This window comes from Lipotes vexillifer, unplaced genomic scaffold, assembly GCF_000442215.2.
Source record: "Lipotes vexillifer unplaced genomic scaffold, Lipotes_vexillifer_v1.1 scaffold911, whole genome shotgun sequence".
Lineage (NCBI taxonomy): Eukaryota > Metazoa > Chordata > Mammalia > Artiodactyla > Lipotidae > Lipotes > Lipotes vexillifer.
This window is the reverse complement of record NW_006781377.1, coordinates 2,104,051-2,130,870: the sequence shown is the minus strand read 5'-3', so window position 1 is coordinate 2,130,870 and position 26,820 is coordinate 2,104,051. Positions and strand designations below refer to the sequence as shown.

The following is a 26,820-nucleotide window of genomic DNA, read 5'->3' as shown; positions in this document are numbered from 1 at the left end:
TTCACTAGATATTTATTGAATGAGTGTCTAATTATTCTTTAGATTCATATTAATGTTTACTGAACTGTTAGAACATATAAGCTACTTTCATATTCTCTATTTTATTTACTCATATCAAAAACTGAGGTTTAAGAATTATTCTATTCACTTTTCATATGATAAGCAGTTGTGTCAATAGACTAAGTAATTTGTGTAAGGGGCTTAACAAGTGGCAATGCCAAGATTTAAATTTTTTTCTCAGTAAGATTTTCCACTATATTAGAGAAACAACAGATAACATATTGACAAGGCATTTAAAGGTCTTATTTTAAAAGATCCCTTGTGAATTGGGTTTTATTTTACCTTGGTATTTTTCTCCCTCAGAATCCACCAAACCCACCTGTATCACCAGGAAAGTCTGTAGTTGATGGCGGCAGCAATAACAGTGTGCCCTACAGGTGAGAATTGTAAACAGTCTGTTTATCAAGTTTTTAATTAAGAGAACAAGGTTCTGATATTCTTTGCAGAAAAATCTTGGAATGTGATTCTGTATATTTATGTAGAGATAAGTGTTTGGTATACTGGATTAAGTATATTTGCTTCCTTTTTGCTTTGTTGTAATTGTTCACCTATGGATATTGATTTTGCTAATTTATTATAAGGCTTTCTTTAACCACCTGTGTTAAATTATGTTATCTTAAGTAATTGAGAAATGCTTTCATCAGGGGTGATAAAATCTAATGTGTGCAGATATTCGGACCTACATTTGGTTCTCAGGTTAAAGTATTGAAGACATAGAATATAGAAGGAAGACTCTCCCCTAATGCTGTAGACCCCAGCATTCCAAAGTCTTTGTGCCAGCTTTGCTTCACTGCATTCACTCTCAGTTTAATGCTTTAATATCCACGTCTAGTCACCCTTTTTTCCAAGGGGCCACTGCTTTCTCTATACATAAATAGATATTCCCTAGAATGGTGTATCAAGTGACCATTTGTGTGTATATATATTTCATAGAAATGCAAACACAGTGAGACAGATGTTGGAGTCCAAAAGAAATATAAGCGAGAGCACACCGCCATCCTTTCAAGCCCCTGTGAATACAGGTAATATTCTTAACAATGAAATACATTTTCTTAGGAATTGAAGGTTTTGGTTCTCTTTTCTTATGTTCTTTTGAGGTTGAAATGGACTAAGAAACTGAGCACAGTTATGTAAAACTGAGTGCTAAGCACAAAGTTTATTTAAAAATCAGGATCGCAGATATGCATGAAAATACAGAAATTCAGATCTCTACTGTAGTGGTTCTCAAACCTTTGGGTCTTCACATCCCCTTATAATCTTAAAAATTATTAAGAATCCAAAGAGCTTTGTTTATGTGGGTGTACTAATTGATATTTACTATGGTGAAAATTAAAACAAAAATTTTTAATGTTTATTTATTCACTTTAAAATGATTACAAACCTATATTATGAATCATAAGTAACATGTTTTGATGAAACGTAGCTCTTTTCCAAGCTTTAAAAAAATTAGCAAAAAGAGTGTTATTGTGTTAAATTTTTATAAATCTCTTTTATACCTCACTTAAAACATTAAGATGGCTGAAGATACCTGGATTCTCATATCTGCATCTGCATTCCATCTGTTGCAATTTGTTGTTATAGTTGAAATATGTGAAGAAAATTCAGCCTCATACCAATATGTAGTTGGAAAAGGCCTAGCCCTTTTAGTGAATTGTGGATATTCTTCTTTGATACAGCAAGTAGTAGTTTCTTACAGGTTAGTTGCAAAGTGGAATCAGAAACCATACCAATAAAGTTTTCTAAATTTTTCATTAAAATTCATTTGTCTGTCTTGTACTTGGATGGATCTTTTACTAATATCATTGATCATTTGGAAAATATTCACTGAGTTTTCTGAGTCTTCCAAATGTTGACACATTTCATTAATAAATTTTTTTTTAAATCATATTTATTTATTTCACTATCAGTTCTTCTCAGACAAGTCTTTAAAGATTTGGGAAGCTGTCATGCCCTCAGTGGCAGGTAGACAGACGTATTTTCCAAAGTTCTATTTTTTTTTTTTTTTTTTTTTTTTTTTTTGGGTGCGGGGGCACAGGCTCCGGACGCACAGGCTCGGCGGCCATGGCTCACGGGCCCAGCTGCTCCACGACATGTGGGATCTTCCCGGACTGGGGCACGAACCCGTGTCCCCTGCATCGGCAGGCGGACTCTCAACCACTGTGCCCCCAGGGAAACCCCTAATTTTTGTTTTTTAAAACTCAAAATTTATTATTGCCAATAAATACTGTTGGTCGTTTTCTTTGAAGTGACTGCCGTATTTGGTTTATTTTCAAGAAAATATTTGCCAGGTACCCAAGTGTGAATAACCACAGTATGCTTGTAATTCTTTCAAGTAAAAGTGGTTTTCCATTAAAAAAGCCTGTTAGCTCAGCTTACAACTCAGCCAATCTTACAAGCACTTTTCCTTGAGCCGGCCATCCTTATTTGGCATGCAGCAGTAATGCCCTATGTGTACTTCCCATTTCTTCACATAAAATATTAAGACGGACTATACTCAAGAATTGAGATTTAATAGAATTAGTAGTTTTTACTACTTATAATGAACATTCTTTTTTTTTTTTTTTTTTTTTGTTTGTTATTAGAATATTAAGTGATATCAGGCTTATTTGAAAGCTGACACTTTTTTTTTTTTGCGGTACGCGGGCCTCTCACTCTGTGGCCTCTCCCATTGCGGAGCACAGGCTCCGGACGCCAAGGCTCAGCGGCCATGGCTCACGGGCCCAGCCGCTCCGCGGCATGTGGGATCTTCCCGGACCGGGGCACGAACCCGTGTCCCCTACATCGGCAGGTGGACTCTCAACCACTGTGCCACCAGGGAAGCCCCATAATGAACATTCTTAAATGAAACTGATTTTGTTTGGCTTTTACTGTGCACATGTGGTGTTAAAGAGTGCAGTGATGGTTTGGTACGACTACCTTGATTTTTATACTGAGACATCAAAAGTTTTACTCACCATTGCTTTTGCTCCATCATTGTAAATATATACACAGTGAAAAAGTCAAATAATGTTTTCTTATTGTTATGGAAATTGTTTGGACATTTCAAACTTCCTGAAAGGGTCTCAGTAATCCCCAGGTGTCTCCCTGGACTGCACCTTGAGAATTGCTGCTCTAGCGTGCCTATGATTTTGGAAAGACTACTAATCATTGAGAAGAAACTTGGTCATTGATTTTAAACCTGTTCAAATGAGAATAAACACAAATGGTTGAACTAAAATGACTATAAAACTACAGTGACAAGCATTTTGATTTTCTCTGCTCTTTGTTATCTGCTCCTTAATTCATCTCCCATCTTAACCGCGCCATTTTCCATATCACATAATGTCAATAGATTGTTAATAGAGACAGCCTCTCCTCACCAGTTCCTCCCCAGGGAATCCAGTAAAATTTTTGATCCACAGATAGAGGTCTCACATTGTCCAAATGACAAAATACCATCACCAGGTTTACCTGTTATTCATTAATGGTACTCTTTCTAGATTTTCTATTTAAGTTTATGTATTGGCAGTGTTCTAAGGCATCTATAATATATTTAATGTACTTTCAAAATTGTCTATACAATTTTACTTAGTTTTCAATGTTTTTTAGTTGTTTTTCCAACTAGTTACTCTGAAGTAAGTATAATAATTTTCAGAGACTCCTTTTATACAGAGATAGCAGTCCTCTGCCTTAATCGTAAAACATGTGCTGTTTTCATAATGTACCAAGTACAGATGCAAAAATGCTTCTACAGATAATCTATGAGTTCAAGGATTTAAATCTTGAATTAAAAATTTAATTATGAGAGACTTTACTGTATATACTGCAGTACATCAAATTTGTATTATATTATCTTAGCTGATAAAGATAGCTATTTAAACTGAGACTTCTTTTTTCTTTTTATAGTATCTTCAACCAATCTTGTCACTCCTCCAACAGTTGTCAGTAGTCAACCTAAATTGCAGCCTCCAGTGACATCGGGTTCTCTGACAGCAACGTCAGTTCTTCCTGCACCCAACACAGCTACAGTAGTTGCTTCTACTCAGGTGCCTAGTGGAAATCCCCAACCTACAATCTCTTTACAGTCTTTACCAGTGATTTTGCATGTACCTGTTGCCGTATCCTCCCAACCTCAGCTCCTACAGAGCCATCCAGGGACTTTAGTGACCAATCAACCATCTGGCAACGTTGAATTCATTTCTGTACAAAGCCCACCTACAATGAGTGGTCTAACCAAAAATCCAGTATCTTTGCCATCCTTGCCAAACCCCACTAAACCAAACAACGTTCCTTCTGTGCCCAGTCCTAGTATTCAAAGGAATTCTCCTGCCGGTGCTGCACCATTAGGAACAACACTTGCTGTACAGGCTGTTCCAACAGCGCACTCTATTGTACAAGCCACAAGGACTTCTTTACCCACAGTAGGCCCATCAGGACTCTATAGTCCATCAAATAATCGAGGCCCTATACAGATGAAAATTCCAATTTCTGCTTTTAGTACTTCATCTCCTGCAGAACAGAGCAGCATGGCCACCACAAGAATTGGTAAGTCAGTATGGAGGTTTAATAATAGAAATGCAAGCATGTTAATAGTCTATAGGTAATTGAACACGTGTGTGTGTGTGTGTGTGTGTGTGTGTAAGTGACTAGCATTACTAGAAGAACAGAGTAAACAGAATTTTCACAGAGATTATTTTTAGTAAGTTTTTTGTTACCTAAGAGAAATGATGTTGTTACAGTGGGATTTGAGAGAGAGTTTATTTTGAGTGAGAAGTAAGCATTTGTAATTTATCTTTTACTAGTTTTCCTAATCTGTGCGAATTTTTAATTTAGGCTTTGTAGCAAGCATTATGAATTACTTTTCTAATACATTTTTCAGATATATCTGAATAGAGCAAGTATATTTTAAAGTATCTAATTGACATAATATATGCTAATAAGAAGAAAATAAAAACCACATATCTTCCCTACCCATTTGGAAAAATCCTCTGTGCGATCACTCATATCTTGCAAATTTGAGAGGTTTAAAACTAGGTCTTCCCTCTTTAATTTACTACAGAATGTTTGCTTGCTTTTTGTTTTCTCTTTTATATATTTTCCCATTATGACATATTACATGATTATGTTTGCATATGTATATATACTTTGAAGTATTGCAAAAAGGAGAACTTGATTGCTCCTGTTTTTAAAATCTGTAAAACTCTATGTCTTCCTTGTTCTTCAAAAGCATACATTTTTTATGCATTCTTGAACTTGCTTATTCTTCATTTCTGATTTCACATTTATCCCCACTGCTTTTGGAAAGACAGGAAAGAGAGCCTAGGCATCATGTATATAATGAAATTGCTAATAGTATCTGTCTTACTGATGTAGGAAGTGACCATGGAATATAAGAAACAGATTATAAAGTACAAAATTACTCTTACAAGTGAGATGTACAAGCCTTGTTTTTTTAATTTCTCATGTAGTCTTCAGTAGTGTACTTGCCCTCTGAGTATATTTTCTCATAAAATAGTGATGGTGTTTCATAGAGTTATTGAGAGAGTAAATGAATGGCAACTAAAAATTAATATTGGACTGAAGCTGAATATCATCCTCATAGAATTGACATCTGGGATATAAGAGTAAATCTGAAATTTCAAATAGAATTATTAGTATTTAAATTAAATATTTGCATGGTACAGTAACCATATTTTTTTAGCATTATCTGCTATCACATCCTTATATGCTAAAGATGCTTTTAATTGAGGTCAGCGATGAGCAAGATTTTGGGGGGTTACTTCATATTTCTCTAATTTGTTTTTCTTCCAGTCATTACTGTTTTTTAATATGTCAGGTGGAAGATGATTATCATGGACATTCTTTTTTGAGATTCTGGAGTTTTTCTTCTTTATGAAATTTTGAGCCTAGTTGATACTGTTTTTAATTCATGGTCACAAGATAAGATATATTCTTAAATATAGAACTTTCCCTGAAAGACCATGGCCTGAAAAGAAAGAAATAACTTGAAAGATTATTTTTTTTAACGTTATGAATGCAAGTACCTTAAATACTTCTACAGTATCAGAATTGTAATTCAGTTTCATTATCCTGTTAAACATTGTATGAACATCTGTTGAAACAAAAGGTATGTTTTTCCCAAAGTTATCTAGCTTAGTGCGCTTTATTAGTTGTAAAGAGTGTTAGTCTGTTTTGTATTTATTTAATTACTTGACTGTCCTTGATTATTTTTGTTTATAAAATTAATAGTTTTCCCCATTATTATTAATTAGAGCATCACTCTACTTTTGTGATAATGTACATTTATACTTATACTTAAAACTTTATATTTTAACATATTTAACACATTTATATGTACTTTAATATATAAATTATATTAAGGAGATCTTCATTTTGAGTTCTCTTTAGAATGCTTACCTACTTTTGAAAGTAAATTATTAGATATTAACCAAAAATGTTAATGATAAGCTTTGTTTTTATGTTGTTCATAATGTTAATTAGAATGAGACTCTATGAGATGATATGTTCTTTGATCATGCATAATTTTAGGGGTGCCATAAATGGCATTAAAGTAGGCATTTAGCTGTTGAGGCTTGCCAAAGCCTAAGCTGAAGCCAAATAGCAAATTTTGGCTAAATATGAAGGTTGAACCAAACTTTAATACATCCCTAATGTGATAAAGTAATGAATTAGTTTTAAATCCTATGCTTATGTAGGTTTTATTTACTTAATGAGAACATATACCGTATAACTAGACATGCATTTGTATGTATTTTATATACATATTTCCCCATAGAGTAAGTCAATATTTTTTGTAAAATGTAAAGTAAAAATTGTCCTAAGGACTACTTGGAAATTTGGAGACCAAATTATAGCTCATATCATTTATTCATAAAATATCGAATGCTTGTATTATTCTAAAATCCTGCAGATACACAGAAATGTACAAAATAGTCTCTATTCTAACCAAGCTCATAATCAAATACGGAACTTGGATATTAAATAATTAATTATCAATGTGATGAGTGTAAAGATATGAAGGTTTCTGTGAGAGGATATGGGAGGTCTGGGATGGTATGAGAATGGAGTGAATGGAAAGATGGTGGGAAATAAGGTTTTAAAGGATTTTTACAGAGAGGAAGGAGTGTGACATCCATGAACACTGGCTGCAGTGAGGGGAATGGATTAGAGGGGGTAAAACAGAGTTAGGGAGACCGGTTAGGAGGCTCTTGGAGTGATCTGAATGAGAGATGGTGTTGTAAAAATGATTTAAAGGTCTTGCATTGCATTCATTTTCATACCATTATCCAGCACCTACTGGGGTATACTACTAATTGGCTGGCACTACTGTAAAACCTTCTTATTATTCTGGAAAAAATGCAGTGTTGGTAAAAAGTGACAATATCTTTTCAAAATAAAGAGATAGAGATGTTTCCCATATGACAGAAAGAATTTGAGGTACAATTTTTTTTGTTTTTTTTTTTTTTTGCGGTACGCGGGCCTCTCACTGCTGCGGCCTCTCCCGTTGCGGAGCACAGGCTCCGGACGCGCAGGCTCAGCGGCCATGGCTCACGGGCCCAGCCGCTCCACGGCATATGGGATCTTCCCGGACCGGGGCACGAACCCGTGTTCCTTGCACTGGCAGGCGGACTCTCAACTACTGCGCCACCAGGGAAGCCTGAGGTACAATTTTTGACTTTACCCCCTGCCAATTTTTTTTTTTTTTTTTGCGGTACGCGGGCCTCTCACTGCTGCGGCCTCTCCCGTTGCGGAGCACAGGCTCCGGACGCGCAGGCTCAGCGGCCATGGCTCACGGGCCCAGCCGCTCCACGGCATATGGGATCTTCCCGGACCGGGGCACGAACCCGTGTTCCTTGCACTGGCAGGCGGACTCTCAACTACTGCGCCACCAGGGAAGCCCCAACTTTAGATAAATTCTGAAAGTAAAAAGTTACAAATCAATATATCAAGCAATGGGAACATATGTATATGTATAACTGATTCACTTTGTTATAAAGCAGAAACTAATACACCATTGTAAAGCAATTATACCCCAATAAAGATGTTAAAAAATATATACACATATATATAAAGCAATAACATTGGCAGGGTGGGGCTAATAAACATAGTTATTAGTATTTGTGTGTGTGTGTGTTTGTGTGTGTGTAAAGAAGTAAAACATTTTATTAAGCAGTCTAAATCTTCTCTGAATCTTGAGGATAATTGTATGAGAATGTTTCAACAGAAAATGAAAATGAAGCTCCCTCACCTATTTTGCTTCTGAATTTACGTTTTATTTTCATTTGAAAATGAAAATGTCTTTTAAATCCAAATGAATATATTCTGACATTGTATATATGTATTTTAAAAATTGGTAGTAAATTGCTGATGTTTTGGTAATATCATAAGTGTAATTTAATACTCAACCATGTAGGATGAGTACCCTGGAATTTGTTTTTTATTTAAGTAATATTTCAAGAACTTCACAGTCCAGAACAGAAGCTGATTCATTGTAAATGAAGTAATTTTAAGGTATTAAAGATATGTATATATCTTTTTAAAGTTATACACATCTTAAATTATTTCCCTGTGATATTCCTTAGTTTAGAGTTATATATATAATATATATTCTTCCTACGAAAGGAACTAAGATAATTCAGGTAGAGTAGGGAGAAATTGTAAGGGCCTCCTTTTATGTGCCTAGCCTAGAAAACCCTCTTTTTTAATAGGTAGATATTTATCCTGATTTTTTTGACATACAGATTTATATGTAGAAATACAGGGTTCTGTCTCCTGTTTCTGTTTTGGTTTTTTAATATAAATGGTTTACTTTATATATGTGTTATGAAGATTTACAGATGAAAGGAGTGCCATATTTTTATTTTTATTTATTTATTTTTTTTGCGGCACACGGGCCTCTCACTGTTGTGGCCTCTCCCGTTGCGGAGCACAGGCTCTGGATGCGCAGGCCCAGCGGCCATGGCTCACGGGCCCAGCCGCTCCACAGCATGTGGGATCTTCCCGGACCGGGGCACGAACTCATGTCCCCTGCATCGGCAGGCGGACTCCCAACCACTGCGCCACCAGGGAAGCCCGGAGTGCCATATTTTGACCAACTTTTTTTTGACAAAAAAGCAAGGATGGAATGTTTCAACATTAGAAAATTCCTATTAATATAATTGACCACATTACCAAAGAGAAAAAACTGATTAATCACCTCAGTAGATGCTCAAGACATTTGATAAAATTTAATACCTTCTCTTTAGAAATTGAGGCAGAAAAACCTACTTGCTTTCTTTTCTGTGCTGTTTTTTCATTCAGCTATTTTTTTTTTTACAGCTATATAGTTGTAGTTCTATACATACAACTTTCATATGTATGTGTGTGCACGTGTGTGTACATACATGCATGCACACACATACATATGCCACAAACTCAACACAAGTTAATTGAAAACTGAATAAAGAAAAATCATCTGTGATTGATCTACTGAGATTATCCATGTATATTTCATCAGAATCAATATTTGTAACTTTTTCTAGTGAATTTATTACATTTTTGCCATGCTATTAAATTTTTTTTCTCCAAAGGAATATAGTATGGAAGGATTATATTTTAACTATTCATGTTTCAGCATTTAAGTTACAGACGTCTTAAATTGTTTCCCTGCAATATTTCTTAGGTTAGAGTTAAAATTTCTGGTTAACGAGTATGTAAAGTGTTTTGATCTCTATTATGAATTTGTCCTTCTGAAAGGTTTTGTAGTGGTGGTCTATGAGAGGATCTATTTACATATGTAACATGTTGACAGACAAAAAGAAATTGGAGAAAATTAACATGAATTGTTGTTATGTAAAGCAACCCATCCTTTCACATTTTGTAGGTGCCTTTAAGAATAGCTCTGAGTTTTGCTTTGTTTTGTTTTTTGACTCCTCAGAAAACCAGACAAACAAAACAATAGATGCTTCTGTTAATAAGAAAGCAGCTGATAGCACATCACAGGTAAGATTTTTCCTACTGTTTCAAAGTAAAATTCTAATTACAGTCCATAAGAGAATGAATTTCTATCAATATTCTTTGGTAAAATGAAAATTACTCTAAGTCTGCTTTTTACAACTGTCCAAAAATTTTCAAACAGCGTCTCTGTGTTGTTTGACAAGAATTGAGGTTTTTTGCTTAGTAGATCTCTTAGAAATAGTATGTTTATTACTTTAACTGCTTGGATTATATATAATTGGCAGTCTAGTTGTTTTTCTTCATATATTGTGAAGTTTTAAGTCTCCATGTGTAATTTCTTCCTGGCCCATCTTTTTAAGAAGGTCTCACTGGTTTGTCTCCCCCGTGGGGGTCCCCCCACCCAGTCCTCTGTCCTGCCATTGCCAACACACACAGAGACATCATTTTAGTTTCTTCAAAGCTGATCAGACATAGCTTTTATGGAAAGAAAATCTTGGTCTTTCTGATAGCTTATTAGCACTTTGCCAGTCCTGGTACTTTTTCATGTTAAATTTAAATCACTCAGGAATGGAGTAACTACATTTTTCCTGTATTAAATTAACAATGTTCGTCATACTTCTTTTACTATACTGCTTTAGGTGTAATAGATTTATAGGGAAGTCACTAGGTTGTTGACAGTCTAATTTTATTTTCTTCCCTTCCTCTTAATCATATCAAGAAATGCATATATTTTTCCGAGAAAAATAAAAAATCTTGAATAAGTCAGGCATGAATAAATTACATGAATTTTAAAACAAGGGCATAATGATCTTTAATTTTGACTGTTTTCCTTTAAAATGATGGATTTTTAACCAAAGATAGGTGTACACCATGCTTTATAGAAAGCTATTAGAAATATTTTATTTCTTACAAATTTTAGCAGTCTTTTTATATGATATTAAAGATCCTAGTTTTTATTGCTTCTGAGGATGTCTTGTAGTAGCTATGTTTTTAATTAAAAGTATATAGAGTACTTTCTGGAAGACACATGGTATAGGAAATGTTGATATATTCAGTGACTTTTATGTAACATTTATAGGAAGTCTAGCCTTACTTTATAAAGTAAACCTAAAACTAAACAAAGAAATTACAAGCAACTTTATTTCCCTCAGTAATTTTTTTTCTTGTTTGTCTGGACATACTAGGTAATGTTTCAAGACACGAAAATGGACATTGTAATGGCTGTGTTTTTATCTTGTTAAAAATGATGATTCTTGGGTTTCCCTGGTGGTGCAGTGGTTGAGAGTCCGCCTGCCGATGCAGGGGACACAGATTCGTGCCCCAGTCTGGGAGGATACAACATGCCGCAGAGCGGCTGGGCCCGTGAGCCATGGCCGCTGAGCCTGCGCGTCTGGAGCTTGTGCTCCGCAACGGGAGAGGCCACAACAAGGAGAGGCCCACGTATGGCAAAAAAAAAAAAAAATGATGAGTCTTCTAAAGTTGTACTGTCTAATGTGGTAGCCACTAATCACATGTTGGCCATTTAAATTAAAATTTAATTTAATTTAGCCTTAAATAAAAAATTTACTTCCTATATCACAGCAGCCCCATTTCAAGGCTCAATAGCCAAATATAGGTAGTAACTACCATATTGGAAAACAAAGATATAGAACATTTTCATCATTGCAAAAAGTTATACTGGATTGCTGAAATAGTGTATGTAATATTGTAAATATCTAGGTGAAATTAAAATTGATATAAAAGTTTGCTATACTTTTAAAATTCTTTACTTAAAAATATCCTTTTTAAATTAAAGAAAAACAACAAAACAAAATAATATAAAATCCAGTAACACCCAGCTGCTTATTATGTTCTAGAAATTCTAAAACATCATGTGTTACTCCCCAGTTCACAGGTTTTAGAATCTAAAATGTTTTACTTTACATTGTATTGTATAACTTACATTTTGATGAACCAGTCGATGCAAAAGATGCCTGAAATAGTAAGTGACTGCATCAGGTAGCAAAGAGACAGTGCAACCAAATATTAAGTTCCCAGTGGTTATTTTATTTGGCTTACAGGAAGAGTAATTCAATACCATTGTATGAAAAACCCATACAAGTAGCATGACTAGGGAGCTAACCTGCCAAAGTCATGCCTGGTCAAGAAAAGCAAGATTTTCAGCTTTGAATGAGTACCAGTTATGTATTTAAATAATAAATATAATATGCAAGCTTTATTATATGGTAAGAAACCATTTTAGAAATATATATGTGCTGCCATTTATGAATTGATGCTTTACTGGCTCTTTTGGGTTACAAATAAAATTTTTGTTGTTGTGCTGAATACCTTGATTAAGGTAACACTATTGTTTTTTTTAAAATAAATCTATTCATTTTGTTTATTTATTTTTGGCTGCGTTGGGTCTTCGTTGCTGCGCGCAGGCCTTCTCTAGTTGCGGCGAGCAGGGGCTACTTGCTCTTGCATGGGCTTCTCATTGCCGTGGCCTCTCCCGTTGCGGAGCACGGGCCCTAGGCGTGTAGGCCTCAGTAGTCGTGGCACGCGGTCTCAGTAGTTGTGGTGCACGGGCTCAGCTGCTCCATGGCACATGGGATCCTCTGGGACCAGGGCTCGAACCCACGTCCCCTGCATTGGCAGGCGGACTCCCAACCACTGCGCCACCAAGGAAGCCCCAACACTATTGTTTTTTGAAGATATATTAAGAAATTATCATTAGGTTTTTCCCCTGTATGTTGCTTAGTAGCAAGTAGAATCTGGTATGAAACAGGTAGCTTGTGATTCTTTAGACTGTTAACTTCCTAAGTATACTCTGCCAACCTCTTTTTTCTCTGCCAAATCTCACTTAGTTGTACTTCTGAACACTTTAAGGCTATTATAAATTAGAAGGAATCTGGATGGCTTGTATGGAAATGATCGTTGTTCAGACATAGCTAATTTGAAAATAATTAAATGTGTAAAATATTCTCTTTGTAGTCCTTGAATGAAGATTTCTCTAATGTCCTCCAAATAAGTATTTATTAACATATTCCATATAATGAGTTATTACTACATATTTTATTCATAGATCTCATTTCATACAGTACATTACTAATATATTTCATATCGTGAAAAACATTATTTATTCGAAGTATCATCGTATGTTGTAAAACAGTATAGAAATCTTTTTCTGCCGCATCTGTAGTTTTATATTACTTTTTTGAGGGACTCAAGATCAGCCTCAATTTTGTTGATTTGCTATAAGGACTTATAAGACCTGTGACAGGTTATACTCATGGTTATGGTTTATCACAGCAAAAGGTAGAGAGCAAAAACAGCAGGAAAAAAATATGCATCAAGTGGGATTAAGTGCGGTCAGGCTGAGGCTTCCATATTCTCTCCTATCCAGCACTGCACAGGATGTGGTATCTCTCTGGTTATTAACTGCAGGGACATGTGCCAATAGTCTTTGCCCAGAGAAGACTGACTGAGTATCAGGGTCTGAGCTGACTATACAGCTGCCTCTTTCTTTGTAACCAGCCATGGCAGTCAAAACTCAGGACCCCAACAATGAAACCAGGTGTGCATCATCAGACTTGATGTCTGTGCAAATCAATCCTGATAAGCCAGTATGACACTGTTTAAGGTGTACATAAGAAAATTATCATTTATTAATGTAAACTTTCTAAGGGTCACATTCCTGGTAGCCAACCAAGCCTGACTGTAGTTCCCAAGTCCCCTTGGAGAGATGTGTGTGGAGTGAACAACCAGGTCTTCTGTAGTAATAACTTCCCTTGCAATTGTTGAAGTGCCCTACTCTAGCCTTTCAAATATGTTCTAGTTATTGCCTTTCAAATATGTTCTTGTTATTTGTTTCAGTAATAAAAACCCCAAAAAACCTACAAAGCCAGTATCTTTGCTTTCTTGAAATTTTCTTAGTGTTCACTTAATGAGAGTGGTCTCATTTGGGGGAAGGACACATGATTAAGTAACTTTTTAATAAAATAGATTCTTAGTATTAAAGCCTATTTGATACAACTAAGATGTTTTTTAATAGTTTCAAATTGAGTAATTCTGTAATGTGTGTAAATGCAGATATAGGCATGTAATGTCTCTGATTACATGTTTTCTTAGAATTGATGGCAGAAAAAATGTGAAGATATATAAATTTGCACCTAGTGGCATAGAAATAATAAGTTCTAGAGTCAGACAGTGCCTCCTGTCACTTAATAATGTGTAAGCCTTGAATAAGTTATCTAACACCTTGATTTCTTACTTATAAAATATGGCTAATGCTGGTCTCAACCTCAGGATTATTGTAAAGATTAAATTTGTTAATGAATGTATTGATAAAACACTTAGCACAGAGCCTGATGGGAATTGTGCCAGCTATCATGACTGTCTTATAATTGCTGTTAATAGTTATTGAAATAATTCAATTTTATTTCTCAAGGAGAAAATATAACCAGGAAACTACCTGTAGTATGTGATAATAGATGAATTTTATCAGTCAGGTTATGGTAAATAAAAATATAATGTAGATTAGATCATTGATTATAGATCTTGTCTTCCTATTAGATTATACATTATAGAAAAATATGCACCTTATAATAGAGCATCAAAACATGAGTGAAAACAATAAAATAGACAAATTGACTGTTTTATCATTATAAGGTTTACCTCTTTATATGTTGTCTAACATTAATGTGATTACAACAGTTTTTTTATGCTTGCTTTTTTTAGTGTGTTTGTGTATTTATATTTAAAGTGAGTATCTAGGAGAAGAAAACTAGTTATTTCTTGATTTCTTGATATATTATTTCATCTGACAATCCCTAATTCTGATAGTATAGTCATTGATATGGTTGAATTTAGGTCTGCTGTTCTGTAATTTAAAAAATATGTCATCTATTTTTTTATTTCTGAGTACTTTTTTCCTACTTTTATTTTGTGTTGATTTTTTAATATTCTATCTTAATTTTTCTCTTCCTGTTTTTCTCATTTTCTACTTTTGAGATTTCTTACTTGCACATCTGTTAATATCGTATTTTCCTTTAATTCTTTGACATAGATTTTTTTCATTTTTTAAAAATGGAAGTATAGTTGATTTACAATGTTGTGTTAGATTCTGGTGTATAGCAAAGTGATTCAGTTATACATATGTATATATTCTTTTTCATTATAGGTTATTGCAAGATATTGAATATAGTTCCCTGTGCTATACAGTAGGACCTTGTTGTTTATCTGTTTTATATATAGTAGTTTGTATCTGCTAATCCCAAACTCCTAATTTATCCCTCCCCCCCTTTTCCCCTTTGGTAACCATAAGTTTGTTTTCTATGTCTGTGAGTCTGTTTCTGTTCCAGAAATAAGTCAATTTGTATCATATTTTAGATTCCACGTGTAAGTGTTATCATATATTTGTCTTTCTGTCTGACTTACTTCCCATAGTACAATAATCTCTAGGTCCATCCAAGTTGCTGTAAATGGCAATATTTCATTCTTTTTTATGGCTGAGCAGTATTCCATTATATGTATGTATGTATGTATATGTATATATGAGTGTGTGTGTATGTGTGTGTATATATATATCCCACATCTTCTTTATCCATTTATCTGTCATTGGACATTTAGGTTGCTTCCATGTCTTGGCTATTGTAAATAGTGCTGCTGTGAACATTGGGGTGCATGTATCTTTTTGAATTAGAGTTTTCTCCAGATATATGCCCAGGAATGGGATGGCCAGATCATGTGGTAACTCTGTTTTCAGTTTTTTAAGGAGCCTCTTTATTTCTCTCCATAGCAGTTGAACCAATTTACATTCCCACCAACAGTGTAGGAGAATTCCCTTTACTCCATACCCTCTCCAGCATTTACTGTTTGTAGACTTTTCAATGATGGCCATTCTTACCAGTTTGAGGTGATACCTCATTGTAGGTTTGATTTGCATTTCTCTGGTAATTAATGATGTTGAGCATCTTTTCATGTGCCTGTTGGCCATCTGTATGTCTTCTTTGGAGAAATGTCTATTTAAGTCTTCTACCCATCATTTGATTGGGTTGTTGGATTTTTAGTTATTGAGTTGTATAAGCTGTTTGTATATTTTGGAAATTAAGCCCTTGTCAGTCAAATCGTTTGCAGATATTTTCTCCCAGTCCAAAGGTTGTCTTTTCGTTTTGTTTATGGTTTCCTTTGCTGTGCGAAAGCTTATGAGTTTCTTTAGATCCTGTTTGTTTATTTTTGCTTTTATTTCTGTTGCCTTGGGAGACTGACCTAAGAAAACATTGCTATGATTTATGTCAGAGAATGTTTTGCCCGTGTTCTTGTCTAGGAGTTTTATGGTATCATGTCTTATATTTAAGTCTTTAAGCTATTTTTAGTTTATTTTTGTGTATGGTGTGAGGGAGTGTTCTGTCTTCATTGATTTACATGTGGCTGTCCAGCTTTCCCAACATCACTTACTGAAGAGACTGTCTTTTCTCCATTGTATCATTCTTGCCTCCTTTGGCAAAGATTAATTGATTGTAGGCGTGTGGGTTTATTTCTGGGCTCTCTATTCTGACCCATTGATCCATATGTCTGTTTTTAATGCCAATACTATGCTGTTTTGATTACTGTGCTTTGTTTATTGTCTGAAGTTGGGAGTGTTAGGCCTCCAGCTTTGTTTTTTTCCCTCAGGATTGCTTTGGCAATTCTGGGTTTTTTGTGATTCCATATAAACTTTAGGATTATTTGTTCTAGTAATTCTTTGAGCATATTTTTAACAGCTGCTTTGAAGTCTGCTGAATTCAACATCTGGCTCCACTTGGAGTTATTTTTATTGACTATCTTTTTGTCTTTAGTTGGGTTCTACTTTACTGGTGTTTGCATGTTTGTTTAGTAATTTTTGATGAATTTAAAACTTAATTTTAAAAGTGGACCTTATTTTGAAAAGTGGACCATATAGATCTGTTGTAGCAAGTGGATTCTGTTATATTCTTCAAGGGTTTGTTAAGAACTTTTCATTTTGGATTTTTCAGATTTGTGATGTTTGTAAACAAGTCATTTTCTATGAAGTCATTATCAAAGAAAGGTTTATAAGTGTAAGATTTAGAATTACATCATTGTGTTTGGATTTGGCCTGAATATCTAACATCAAAGAATTATTTTCTTTAATTTTGCAAAATTGGAGTTTTATAGATGAAAGCCTTAATCATTTGGAGTTGATATAATATATCATAAAGTAATTATGATTAGCATTTATTAAGCAGTTACCATGTATCATGCCTGTTGTTAAGCTCTTTGTATGCATATTTGCATTAATCCTTATAGTAGACTTCATATCCAAATTTTAGAAATTGAGGAAATGTGCTTTTAACATAAATTCACATAGCTTGTACGTGTTGGAACTAAAAGATGCACTCAGTCTTTTTGACTTGAAGATCTTGGCTCTTTAGGTCTGTTTTGTACTGCTTTCCTTTTTTGTTGCTATTATATAGTTAAAATTTTTTAAAATTACATTTCTAATGATTTTGGACAGTGGGTGGACTTCAGTCAAATTAGATGGCAGTTGATTATAGCACATCATATCCTATCATATGACAGCATTCTTCAGGGGAAAAAATATATTATTTTATGTAACCTAATTCTGGCTTTAAAGTTGCCTTTGGTGTTTTTGTGAATTAACGTTGATAATTTAGTGTAGGATTGGTCAACATTTAAATGTTAGAAAATGGATTGTATGGGCTTCCCTGACAGTCCAGTGGTTGAGACTTCGCCTTCAAATGCAGGGGGTGTGGGTTCAATCCCTCGTCGGGGAAATGGGATCCCACATGCCTCGGGGCCAAAAACCAAGGCGTAAAACAGAGGCAATATTGTAACAGACTCAGCAAAGACTTTAAAAATGGTCCACATCAAAAAAAAAAAAGAGAAAAAGTTAAAAAAAAAAAAGAAAAAATTAAGAATAAAGAAAATGAATTGTTTACATTTAATCACTTAACACACCTGATCGTCACTTTAATAGCTCTATGCAATTGACAGTGTAATTTTTTAAAAAAAGAATTTATTGTGAAAGGATTTCAAAGTTATTTTTTATGTGGCAGATATTTAGCTCATGAATATCCTTGGGTCACTTATCTGACAAACACTCTTTCTTCAGGTAAAGCCATTTAGGTGTCCAAATTGAACCAGGCTATGCATTATCCTTGTTTCCCCTCAGTATTATTTTATTTTCCTTATGTCTGCCAGAGTTTCCTTTGCAAAATACAGATGTTTTGTTTTTTTCAGAGTGGAAAAGCCATAGGCAACGATTCAGGTGGGGTCATTGATCTGACAATGGATGATGAAGAGAGTGGAGCTTCACAAGGTACTTAAATATAAGTAATCATACTAAGGAATGCTTTGATACCATTTTTCTCTCTTAATCCATTATATTCAGTGAATACAGATCTCTACCCCATTATTTGTGTCCTTTTTAGAAAGAGGGTTTTTAAGATTAGAATTAAAAAATAGAAATCAAATCTTGAATGTATATGAACAAGGCATAAAGGAAAACAGAGCAACTAGGAGAATATTTGACTTATGGAACACCTCTCCTTTTATATCTGTTATTTCACTTGATCCTTACAGTAACCCTATACTGCTCATTTTAGAGTTGAGGATAGATTCAGAGTGCAAATTAAACCCAAGTCTTTTGACTTTAAATTAAATGTTTTTTCCATGTGTGTGTGTGTGTTTTAATGTAGATGTTAAAGAAAAGTAATGTTAAAAACCATGCACACCCAGAATTCTCAATATTATTCTGAGTTATAATATTTAGAAATTATATTGGTTAGATATTAACCAATATTCCCAGTTATTCTTCCACAGTGTTAATAGGTGTTCTGTGAATAAAAGTTCTTGGTTAAATATGCTTGGAAAATGCTGAGTTAAAATTATATGGATGTTTTCCTTAATACAGATTTCTCCGAGTCTTTGCTATGCTAATTTACAGTGTAAATCTCCAAGAATGATTCAAGCTATAAAGTATTTCTCAAACTTATTTGAGAATAACTGTTCACAGACATATTTGTAAAACTTTGTGGTGATAATTATATAATACATGTGGAAAATCTAATAGGATCAGGTGCTAATTATTTTACCTTAAAGACATTACATTTTTTTAAAACTAAAGATTTTAAAAAATTACGTTTTAGGGAATAAGATAGTTAAGTTGGTTTTAGGAAGACAAAATTAAGTAGCTATACAGTTCATTATGTGACATTAAAGTCAATTTTTTTTTTTTTTGTATAAAACTGATGTAAAATTGGAAGATTTGTGCCATTATTTGTCAGGGTTGAATTCATGCCCGTCTGATTATTGTTTAAAAGTTTCAGATTTTCTGTATTGCTTTTACTATTTTTTTTAATAGAGAAATCTTAATGGAAGGAATTTCCTAGAGCACAAAAATAAATACAGGTTATTTTTGAGAACACACAGGTAAGGCTGGTTCTAGATAGAAAAGTAAAGTAAGCAAAGTTTGTTATCAGTGCTCTTGTCAGTTCCCTTTCTATCACCCCTGCCTCTTGGAGTCTCTTTCCATTGCCCCACCACTGAGTGTTACTTAAATTCTCCCATCTAAAGTGCATTGTTCTTCATCAACACTCAAGTATTAAAGTAGCAGTTGCTAAAGCCTTAAATTTGTTGTATTGAGTTAGAGGTAGGATTCTTTCATTAAAAAAAAAAAAAAAAGTAAAACTGTGTTTTCTTTAAATGTGAATTAGAATCTGTGATAGAGCCAACAGTGAATTGTTTAAGGTCCTGACTTGGTTTTCAAATTGGCAAAAGTACACTTAATTAAAATACAAAGAAATTGTTCTCTTAGGGGTAAATGTGACTGAATGGCAAGGATAAACTTGTATTTCTAATTTTTTTCTATCAATAATCATATTGTCTCACTTTTAATTAACAGACCCTAAAAAGATAAATCACACTCCTGTGTCAACCATGAGCTCTTCTCAGCCTATATCTCGACCACTGCAACCCATCCAGCCAGCACCGCCTCTTCAGCCATCTGGGGTGCCAACAAGTGGACCATCTCAGACAACCATACACTTACTACCTACAGGTAAATGTGCTGAATCACTAAGCTGAAACTTTAGTTTTGCCTGCAGTGAAATATGACTATGAAATTGAGTGGAAAGATGAGACAGAAAATTAGCGCATTTAGGTAAATACCAATGAGTGTGATTGCTGGATCATACGGGAAGAATATGTTTGGCTTTGTGAGACGCTGCCAAAGTGTTTTCCAGAGTGGCTGTACCATTTCGCATTTCTGCCAGCAGTGAGTGTGAGGAACTGTTGCTCCACATCCAGCATTTGGTGTTGTCAGTGTTTTAGATTTTCACCATTCTAATACGTGTAGTGGAATCTCATTGTTATTTTATTTGCATCTTCCTAATGACATGTTATGTTGAGTATCTTTTCGTGTGCTTGTTTGCCATCTATTATCTTCTTTAGTGAGGTGTCTGTTCAGATTCTTTGTCCACTTTTTAATCGTGTTGTTCATTTTCTTATTGTTGATTTTTAGGAGTTCTTTGTATGTTTTGGATAATAGTCCTTTATCAAATATGTCTTTTGCAGATATTTTGTCCCAGTCTGTGGCTTGTCTTCTCATTCCCTTGAGATGAACTGGATTTTAACCCTAATTATGTTAGTAATAAGTTATAAAGACTATAAACTATTTTAAAAAAAGATTAGAAAATTAAGAATAGTCCTCATTGTTATTTTGAAGGCAATTGTATGTTTTTGAATGCAGTATGACTTAATTTCGTGGACAGTCTTAAGTAGCAGCACTGATACAGAATAGTTATAAAGAAGAGTTCAATTATATATGTCTTTGTTATTTGCCACTGTAAACAGCAGAAATGAATATAGTTTCTCTGGAAGGGATGAGTGTAATGATTCATTCTGATTATAACCAAGAAGTTATAATTGACTGATCAAACAAGAATTTTTAAGTGATTCTTAACTAGAAATAGTTTTAACTGGCCTAACACTGCTGTCAGAACCACTAATATTTTACCTGCTACCTCTCAAGAAACTATAAATCAGACATTTTCAAGATGTCGCCTGTATCTCCTAATCTGTTTGGAAGCCAATCAAGACAGGTTGTCTTCTTCAAAAAATAGCCTATTGCTTAAGAGATTTATCTGCAAAATGCTTGTATAAGCACTCTTCTCATTAAGGTATACATTGAGCTCACATGGAATTTGATCCAGTGAAATAAATTAAAATGACAGTCACCTAATTTAGATAATTTAGAAGGAAATGTCATTATGCAAACCCATGAACAATATAGATAGTAAAATGGGGAATAAGGAAATGAAGAGATAAGTATTCCTCCTTGTATACTTTACTTTTCTCCTCTTTCGAAAGACTCACATTGAAAGTTAGGATATGTAAAGACTAAGCAGTCTCTTTATTATGTCCAGTGTTCACCTCCAAATTAATTTTATTATAGAGCCCATTTTTCCATATGAATGTATATTTATTACTGGTTTTTATTATATAGTTCATATGTGGTCATTTGTAAAATGTAATTCTAATTCAGAGAGTTATTAACAAGAAACTGTTAACTCCTGAAATCATTACTGTGCTTCCATGCTGTCAGTGAACATTTAGGACTCATATTTTGATAAATATGTGTTAGTATCACTCAAGGCATTAATGCTCTCTGGAACATAAATTAGGAGGAATGCCATAGTAGAGAAGGAAGAAGCCTGTATTTTAATGGGTGTTTTATTGTTTTGAGTAAGAAATGGTTTGGCTCATCTGAAGAAAATGTCAATTATAATAGCCAGTTTTTTTGAACTGTGGGAACACAGAGTTACTCTCTTGGATTTATACCCATCGGTAGAAGGCCTGGAGGGCCGAAAGTTCCACTCTGCTAAGAATAATTAACACTGAGGAAGGGAAAATTTACTCTTTTAAATCACTCCTATAAGATTATACTCTCAAGGTCTAAACCCTTTCTTCATCTTCACTTGCTTATTTAATCTAGTTAAACTAGAGTAGGAAGGGCATTGGACCTGGTTGAGGTGCTCTTTTCTTCTGAAGCTTGGATTGCACTAAGATTAATTTTGATTGGCCCTATCATTCTTACCTTTCACGATTACAAAAGGAGACGCTTGTCTCTATTTCTCTTTATTACAGTAAATCAGATTTTGTATAAAGTTAATTATCATTTAATACTGTTTACTTAGCATAGAATTTACTGCATTTTTAATATATTTTTCTGCTTTTCATTAGCTCCAACCACCGTGAATGTAACGCATCGTCCAGTAACTCAGGTGACCACGAGGCTCCCTGTACCAAGAGCTCCTGCAAACCATCAAGTGGTTTATACAGCTCTCCCCGCACCACCAGCTCAGGCTTCCCTGCGAGGAACTGTTATGCAGGCTCCTGCTGTTCGGCAGGTCAATCCCCAAAATAGTAAGAGACTCTTTTCCTGTATATGGCTCCAAGTTACATGTAGTTCTTTAGCACTTAGCTGGAGTAGCTTATATTGACATTAGATTTAGCAAAAAGTGCTATCATATTAAAACTATTATTAATTCATTTTTATTCCCTTAGGAGAGTTAACCAGAAAAATTGGACTTGTATATGATATGATATGTGTTCTGGGTGTTGTCTTCAATTTAATTACTTATGGCCTGTACTATCACAGTACCCTATTTGATGTTGGTCTGTACTCTATTAAGAGACACCTTGCCTAGTTAAAGTGGGAATGATCAATTGTGACTTAGCCCAGACGGAGATAATGGTAAAGGATAGCCTCCAATAAGAGAGTCTTAAAGGTATGGAAAGTGGCTGAGAAATAAAAGATGGGAAAATGTTAAAGGTGACTTGTAATTTCCATATGTATATGTATGTGTATATAAATGGAAAAAATATATATATATTTTTTAGTAGTAAAATATATCATACAAACAAGTTTCTGTAAAAGATGTATTTAAAATTTAAAGAAAAATGGCAAAATGAACCACGTATGAACTCCCCACCAGCCTAAGAAATAGAGCTTTATCAGTATCCAAAAGTCTACTACATGCCCGCCTTTAATTGCATCCCTCTCCCTTTCTATCAGAGGTAAATAACCATCATCCTTACTTACTTTCTGTTTTTCTGTATGGTTTTCCAATCTATATATGTATCTCTAAAAATATTTAGTTTTGCAAAATTTAATAGCAAGGGCAAATCCAGCTGTTTAAAGGAACTTCAGTAATGCCATTATTAGGTGATGGCTTCTAGGAGAAAATAAACTAAGCAGAGTCTTTGGTTCACATTCTGGCTTCAGCTTTCTCAAATTTACAAGAGCTTTCTCTGGGGAAATCAGTCAACAGTGTCATGAATGAATTCTGGGAAACTGGGCTCACCTCAGTCAGGCTACATGGCGGTACTGAGTATATGGCAGGAATATGGTTGAGGCATGGGTGGCTTCTAAATTTTTCTGCTTTTGTTGCCCTGATGTATGTCAGAAGAGTTTTCTGTTGGATGAAATGAATATCCTCAGCTGATCAGCAGGGCATGGAAAGAAAGAGGAACCTCATTAACACAAGGCAAGGATAACTTGCCTGTCCTGGAGGCGGCAGCAATCTTTGTGAAGATAGCTTCAAGTTTTCTCTGTTTAGAGTCACACTGCTCCATTCTGACCTGTTTGCCTTGTGCACGTCTACAGCTCCAGCGTTTCAGCGTTCTAGGATTTTCGGTTATAGTCCTTTTGGTAGGGACGGCATTTATTTCTCTCCTGTTCACTAAGTCTCCTGTTTTCCTCTTTCCTGATTTTCTCTCTCATTTGGGGAGCATATATCCTCCAGTGGCTACTTGAGGAAACGTTCGCGGAGGTAGATTTTATTTTGGTAGCTCGCATATGTGAGAATTTCTTTATCCTCATGCTCAGATAATACTGTAGCTGAGTATAGACTTATAGGAAAAACAGAAATATTTTTCCTTTTGAACTTTAGAAACATCACTTTACTGACTTTAAATGTTTAATTCAGTGTTCTACCAAATTTGGAATAGAATTCTAATTTTGTCACTGAATTTTCTTTTATAGGTGTTACAGTTCGAGTGCCTCAAGCAACTACATACGTTGTAAACAATGGATTAACCCTGGGATCAACAGGACCTCAGCTCACAGTGCATCACCGACCACCACAAGTGCATACTGTAAGTGTGGATGCTTGGTTTCACAAAATTCTCACCTGTAAAGCCGTCAAATATCATTGCAGTTGGTACTTTTTTCTTTAAACTGGTTATATCAAAAGGAAATGACAGGTCTTCTGTGTCTCCAGCAGAAGTTTATTGAAGAAAATAGACCTTACCATTGTGAGCAAGTGTTTGTAGGGAATGATGGTTGAGGATTATTGAGTTTGCTTGTGGTGGTGAACAGTATATAAAAAGAGTCCACATCTGGGGCATGCAAAGTGAAATAGACCATTTTAAACTCATGGTTAAATTAAAAAGAGCATTTTGGAGTATTAAAAAGGATATTTTCAAAAGTATCTTTTCATGTTCTAACTTTAGTTTTTACTTATTACCTTTATTATAGGTAGGGCAGCTAATGTACAGAGGGGTTGAGTAACCAGCCCGAGGTCATACCTCATACATTTTCGTCATCTGGCCTTAACTTACCTTTTCCAAATGTGTATGTTCTTCTTCACATACCCGATATCTAAATAAAAGTTAATACTTGTTTTCGCCCATAAGTCCCCTCACCTGCCTATCCCCATGCCCTTGCTCATGCTTTTACCTACCGGCAGAAAGGTCCGTGACTATTTCTACATTTCTAAATTCTATCTTTCACAGTCCAGGATAAATGTCACCTTTTTCGTGCTGACCAAGAAAAAAATATATACATTCAGCGTTAAATGTGCTTACTTATTAGGATACGCTGCTCTTTATATGGAAAAGCAGTTTGAAGATGAAAGTAGAGTTGATAATCAAATTTTACATGATAGACTGCCACACATGTTATTTAAAAATGTTATGTTATATTAAAATAAGTATCTGTAGTACAGATCATCAAATCATAAATTATTTTGTTAGAAGTAGATGTTTATTTCAGTTTTTATCAAGATGATGTTCCATCAGCAAGGGCTTTTGTTTCCCAAGGAAAACTCAGTATTTTAGACCTCGAACGTAGAGTGGGAGGAACCTTAGCTCTCATTGTGCGGGGCGTTACTGGTTACAAATCATCAACCAGAACTTGCCAGAAATGGCATGGGGTCTGGTGTCTCCCAGGGTCCTTGGTGTAAGGTGAGGCCCCTGAATGTTCTCCAGGAGGCTGTGCTCTACCTTCAGCAGCGGCCGTCTTTGTGGCCATTATAAACTGGCGTGCCCCTTCCTCCTCCAGGAGCCCCCCTCACGCCCTGTGCACCCGGCGCCCTTACCAGAAGCCCCGCAGCCGCAGCGCCTGCCCCCAGAGGCCGCCAGCACATCTCCGCCTCAGAAGCCGCACTTGAAGTTAGCCCGGGTGCAGAGTCAAAACGGCATCGTGCTGTCCTGGAGCGTCCTCGAGGTGGACAGAAGCTGTGCCGCCGTCGACAGCTACCATCTGTATGCTTACCATGAGGAGCCCAGTGCCACTGTGCCCTCCCAGTGGAAGAAGATTGGAGAAGTAAAGGCGCTTCCCTTGCCCATGGCATGCACTCTCACCCAGTTTGTATCTGGAAGCAAATACTACTTTGCAGTACGAGCCAAGGATATTTATGGACGTTTTGGACCTTTCTGCGATCCTCAGTCAACGGATGTGATCTCTTCTTCCCAGAGCAGTTAAACCTTGGGGCCTTTATCTCCTCCTCTTTCTTCAAAAGTTCCACTTTTGGGTCTCGCTTTAATCTTGTGCATGATACCCATTGTAAAATCCACACTGTGCAAGATTTCTTGGACAGATGTGTATATACATTACATTTGTTTATAATCAGAATAAACTCAGCCCATAAAGCAGAATCTTTTCCTGAACAATTCACGCTTCAAGGTTTTGAAATGTAAATGTGCACCTTGCTTTAGTTTTGAGGCTGGGGTATATGTGTGGGTGTTTGTGCTTTTCTGTATTTATATGTTTATTGCAGTGGAATCTCCCATTTTCATTCTCAAATTTACCTCTCTTCCAGTGTGAAGTAAGTAGATCAAAGGATTTGAGGTATGTATCTGGCATGATTCTGCTTCTCAGAGATCTGTAGGTTCATAGATAAATGATTTAAACTGAATCTAAATGGAACCCAAAGAATAAATAAAAAGCAAAATGGTTAAATAGTTTAAAATAGGTTAATTTGAACACAGGAAAGGATCTGTTCATCTTTTCTTTTGTCTCTTCTGGGTTGTCAGTTAGATGAAAAAGATCTGCAACGGGCCCTCCCTTTTCTAATCTGGTTTTTCCATTTATTTTGTGCCTTAAAGATTAATGGCAAAAGTAAACAGGGCCATTTGTCCATTATTATTTACTCTTCCCTGACAGCCTTTCACCCTCATTTCTCCTTTATCTTCACCAAATGTAGCACATCTCCCTCAAGTAAAGTTTAGACCAAGCCTTTTATAAATAGTCTCATCAGTGACATCACTACATTTAACTCCAAAAATTTGACTTGCTCTTTTCTTCCAAGAATATAAATGCTTTTTATTTTTGGACCACATTGTGTAAGAAAATTTTCCTTCAAATATATTTTGGTATCTATGTTGCACAAGGTTTTAGAGATGATGAAAGCAATTCTAGTTTACCTTATCACCCAAAGCATAGTATTCTTTCAAAGGAAGTAAATAGTAAAATTCACAAAATACAGTGAGTAAACTATCAACGGGAAAGCTCCATTTCTTTATTCTCCTATCATTCTT

General features: G+C 35.1%; 1 protein-coding gene across 1 annotated transcript in view; it reads left to right on the top strand.

Annotated features, from left to right (window-relative positions):
- The window catches only part of ATF7IP (activating transcription factor 7 interacting protein), a 77,124-nt gene extending 50,908 nt beyond the window's left edge, over positions 1-26,216 (top strand). The window contains 9 exon segments of the mRNA XM_007454633.1: positions 364-437; positions 994-1,082; positions 3,946-4,584; positions 9,977-10,041; positions 18,238-18,316; positions 19,901-20,056; positions 22,240-22,422; positions 24,044-24,156; positions 25,343-26,216. Of these exon segments, the coding sequence (XP_007454695.1) occupies positions 364-437; positions 994-1,082; positions 3,946-4,584; positions 9,977-10,041; positions 18,238-18,316; positions 19,901-20,056; positions 22,240-22,422; positions 24,044-24,156; positions 25,343-25,765 (1,821 nt within the window). The 3' untranslated portion in view covers positions 25,766-26,216.
- Positions 26,217-26,820: the final 604 nt, after the last annotated feature.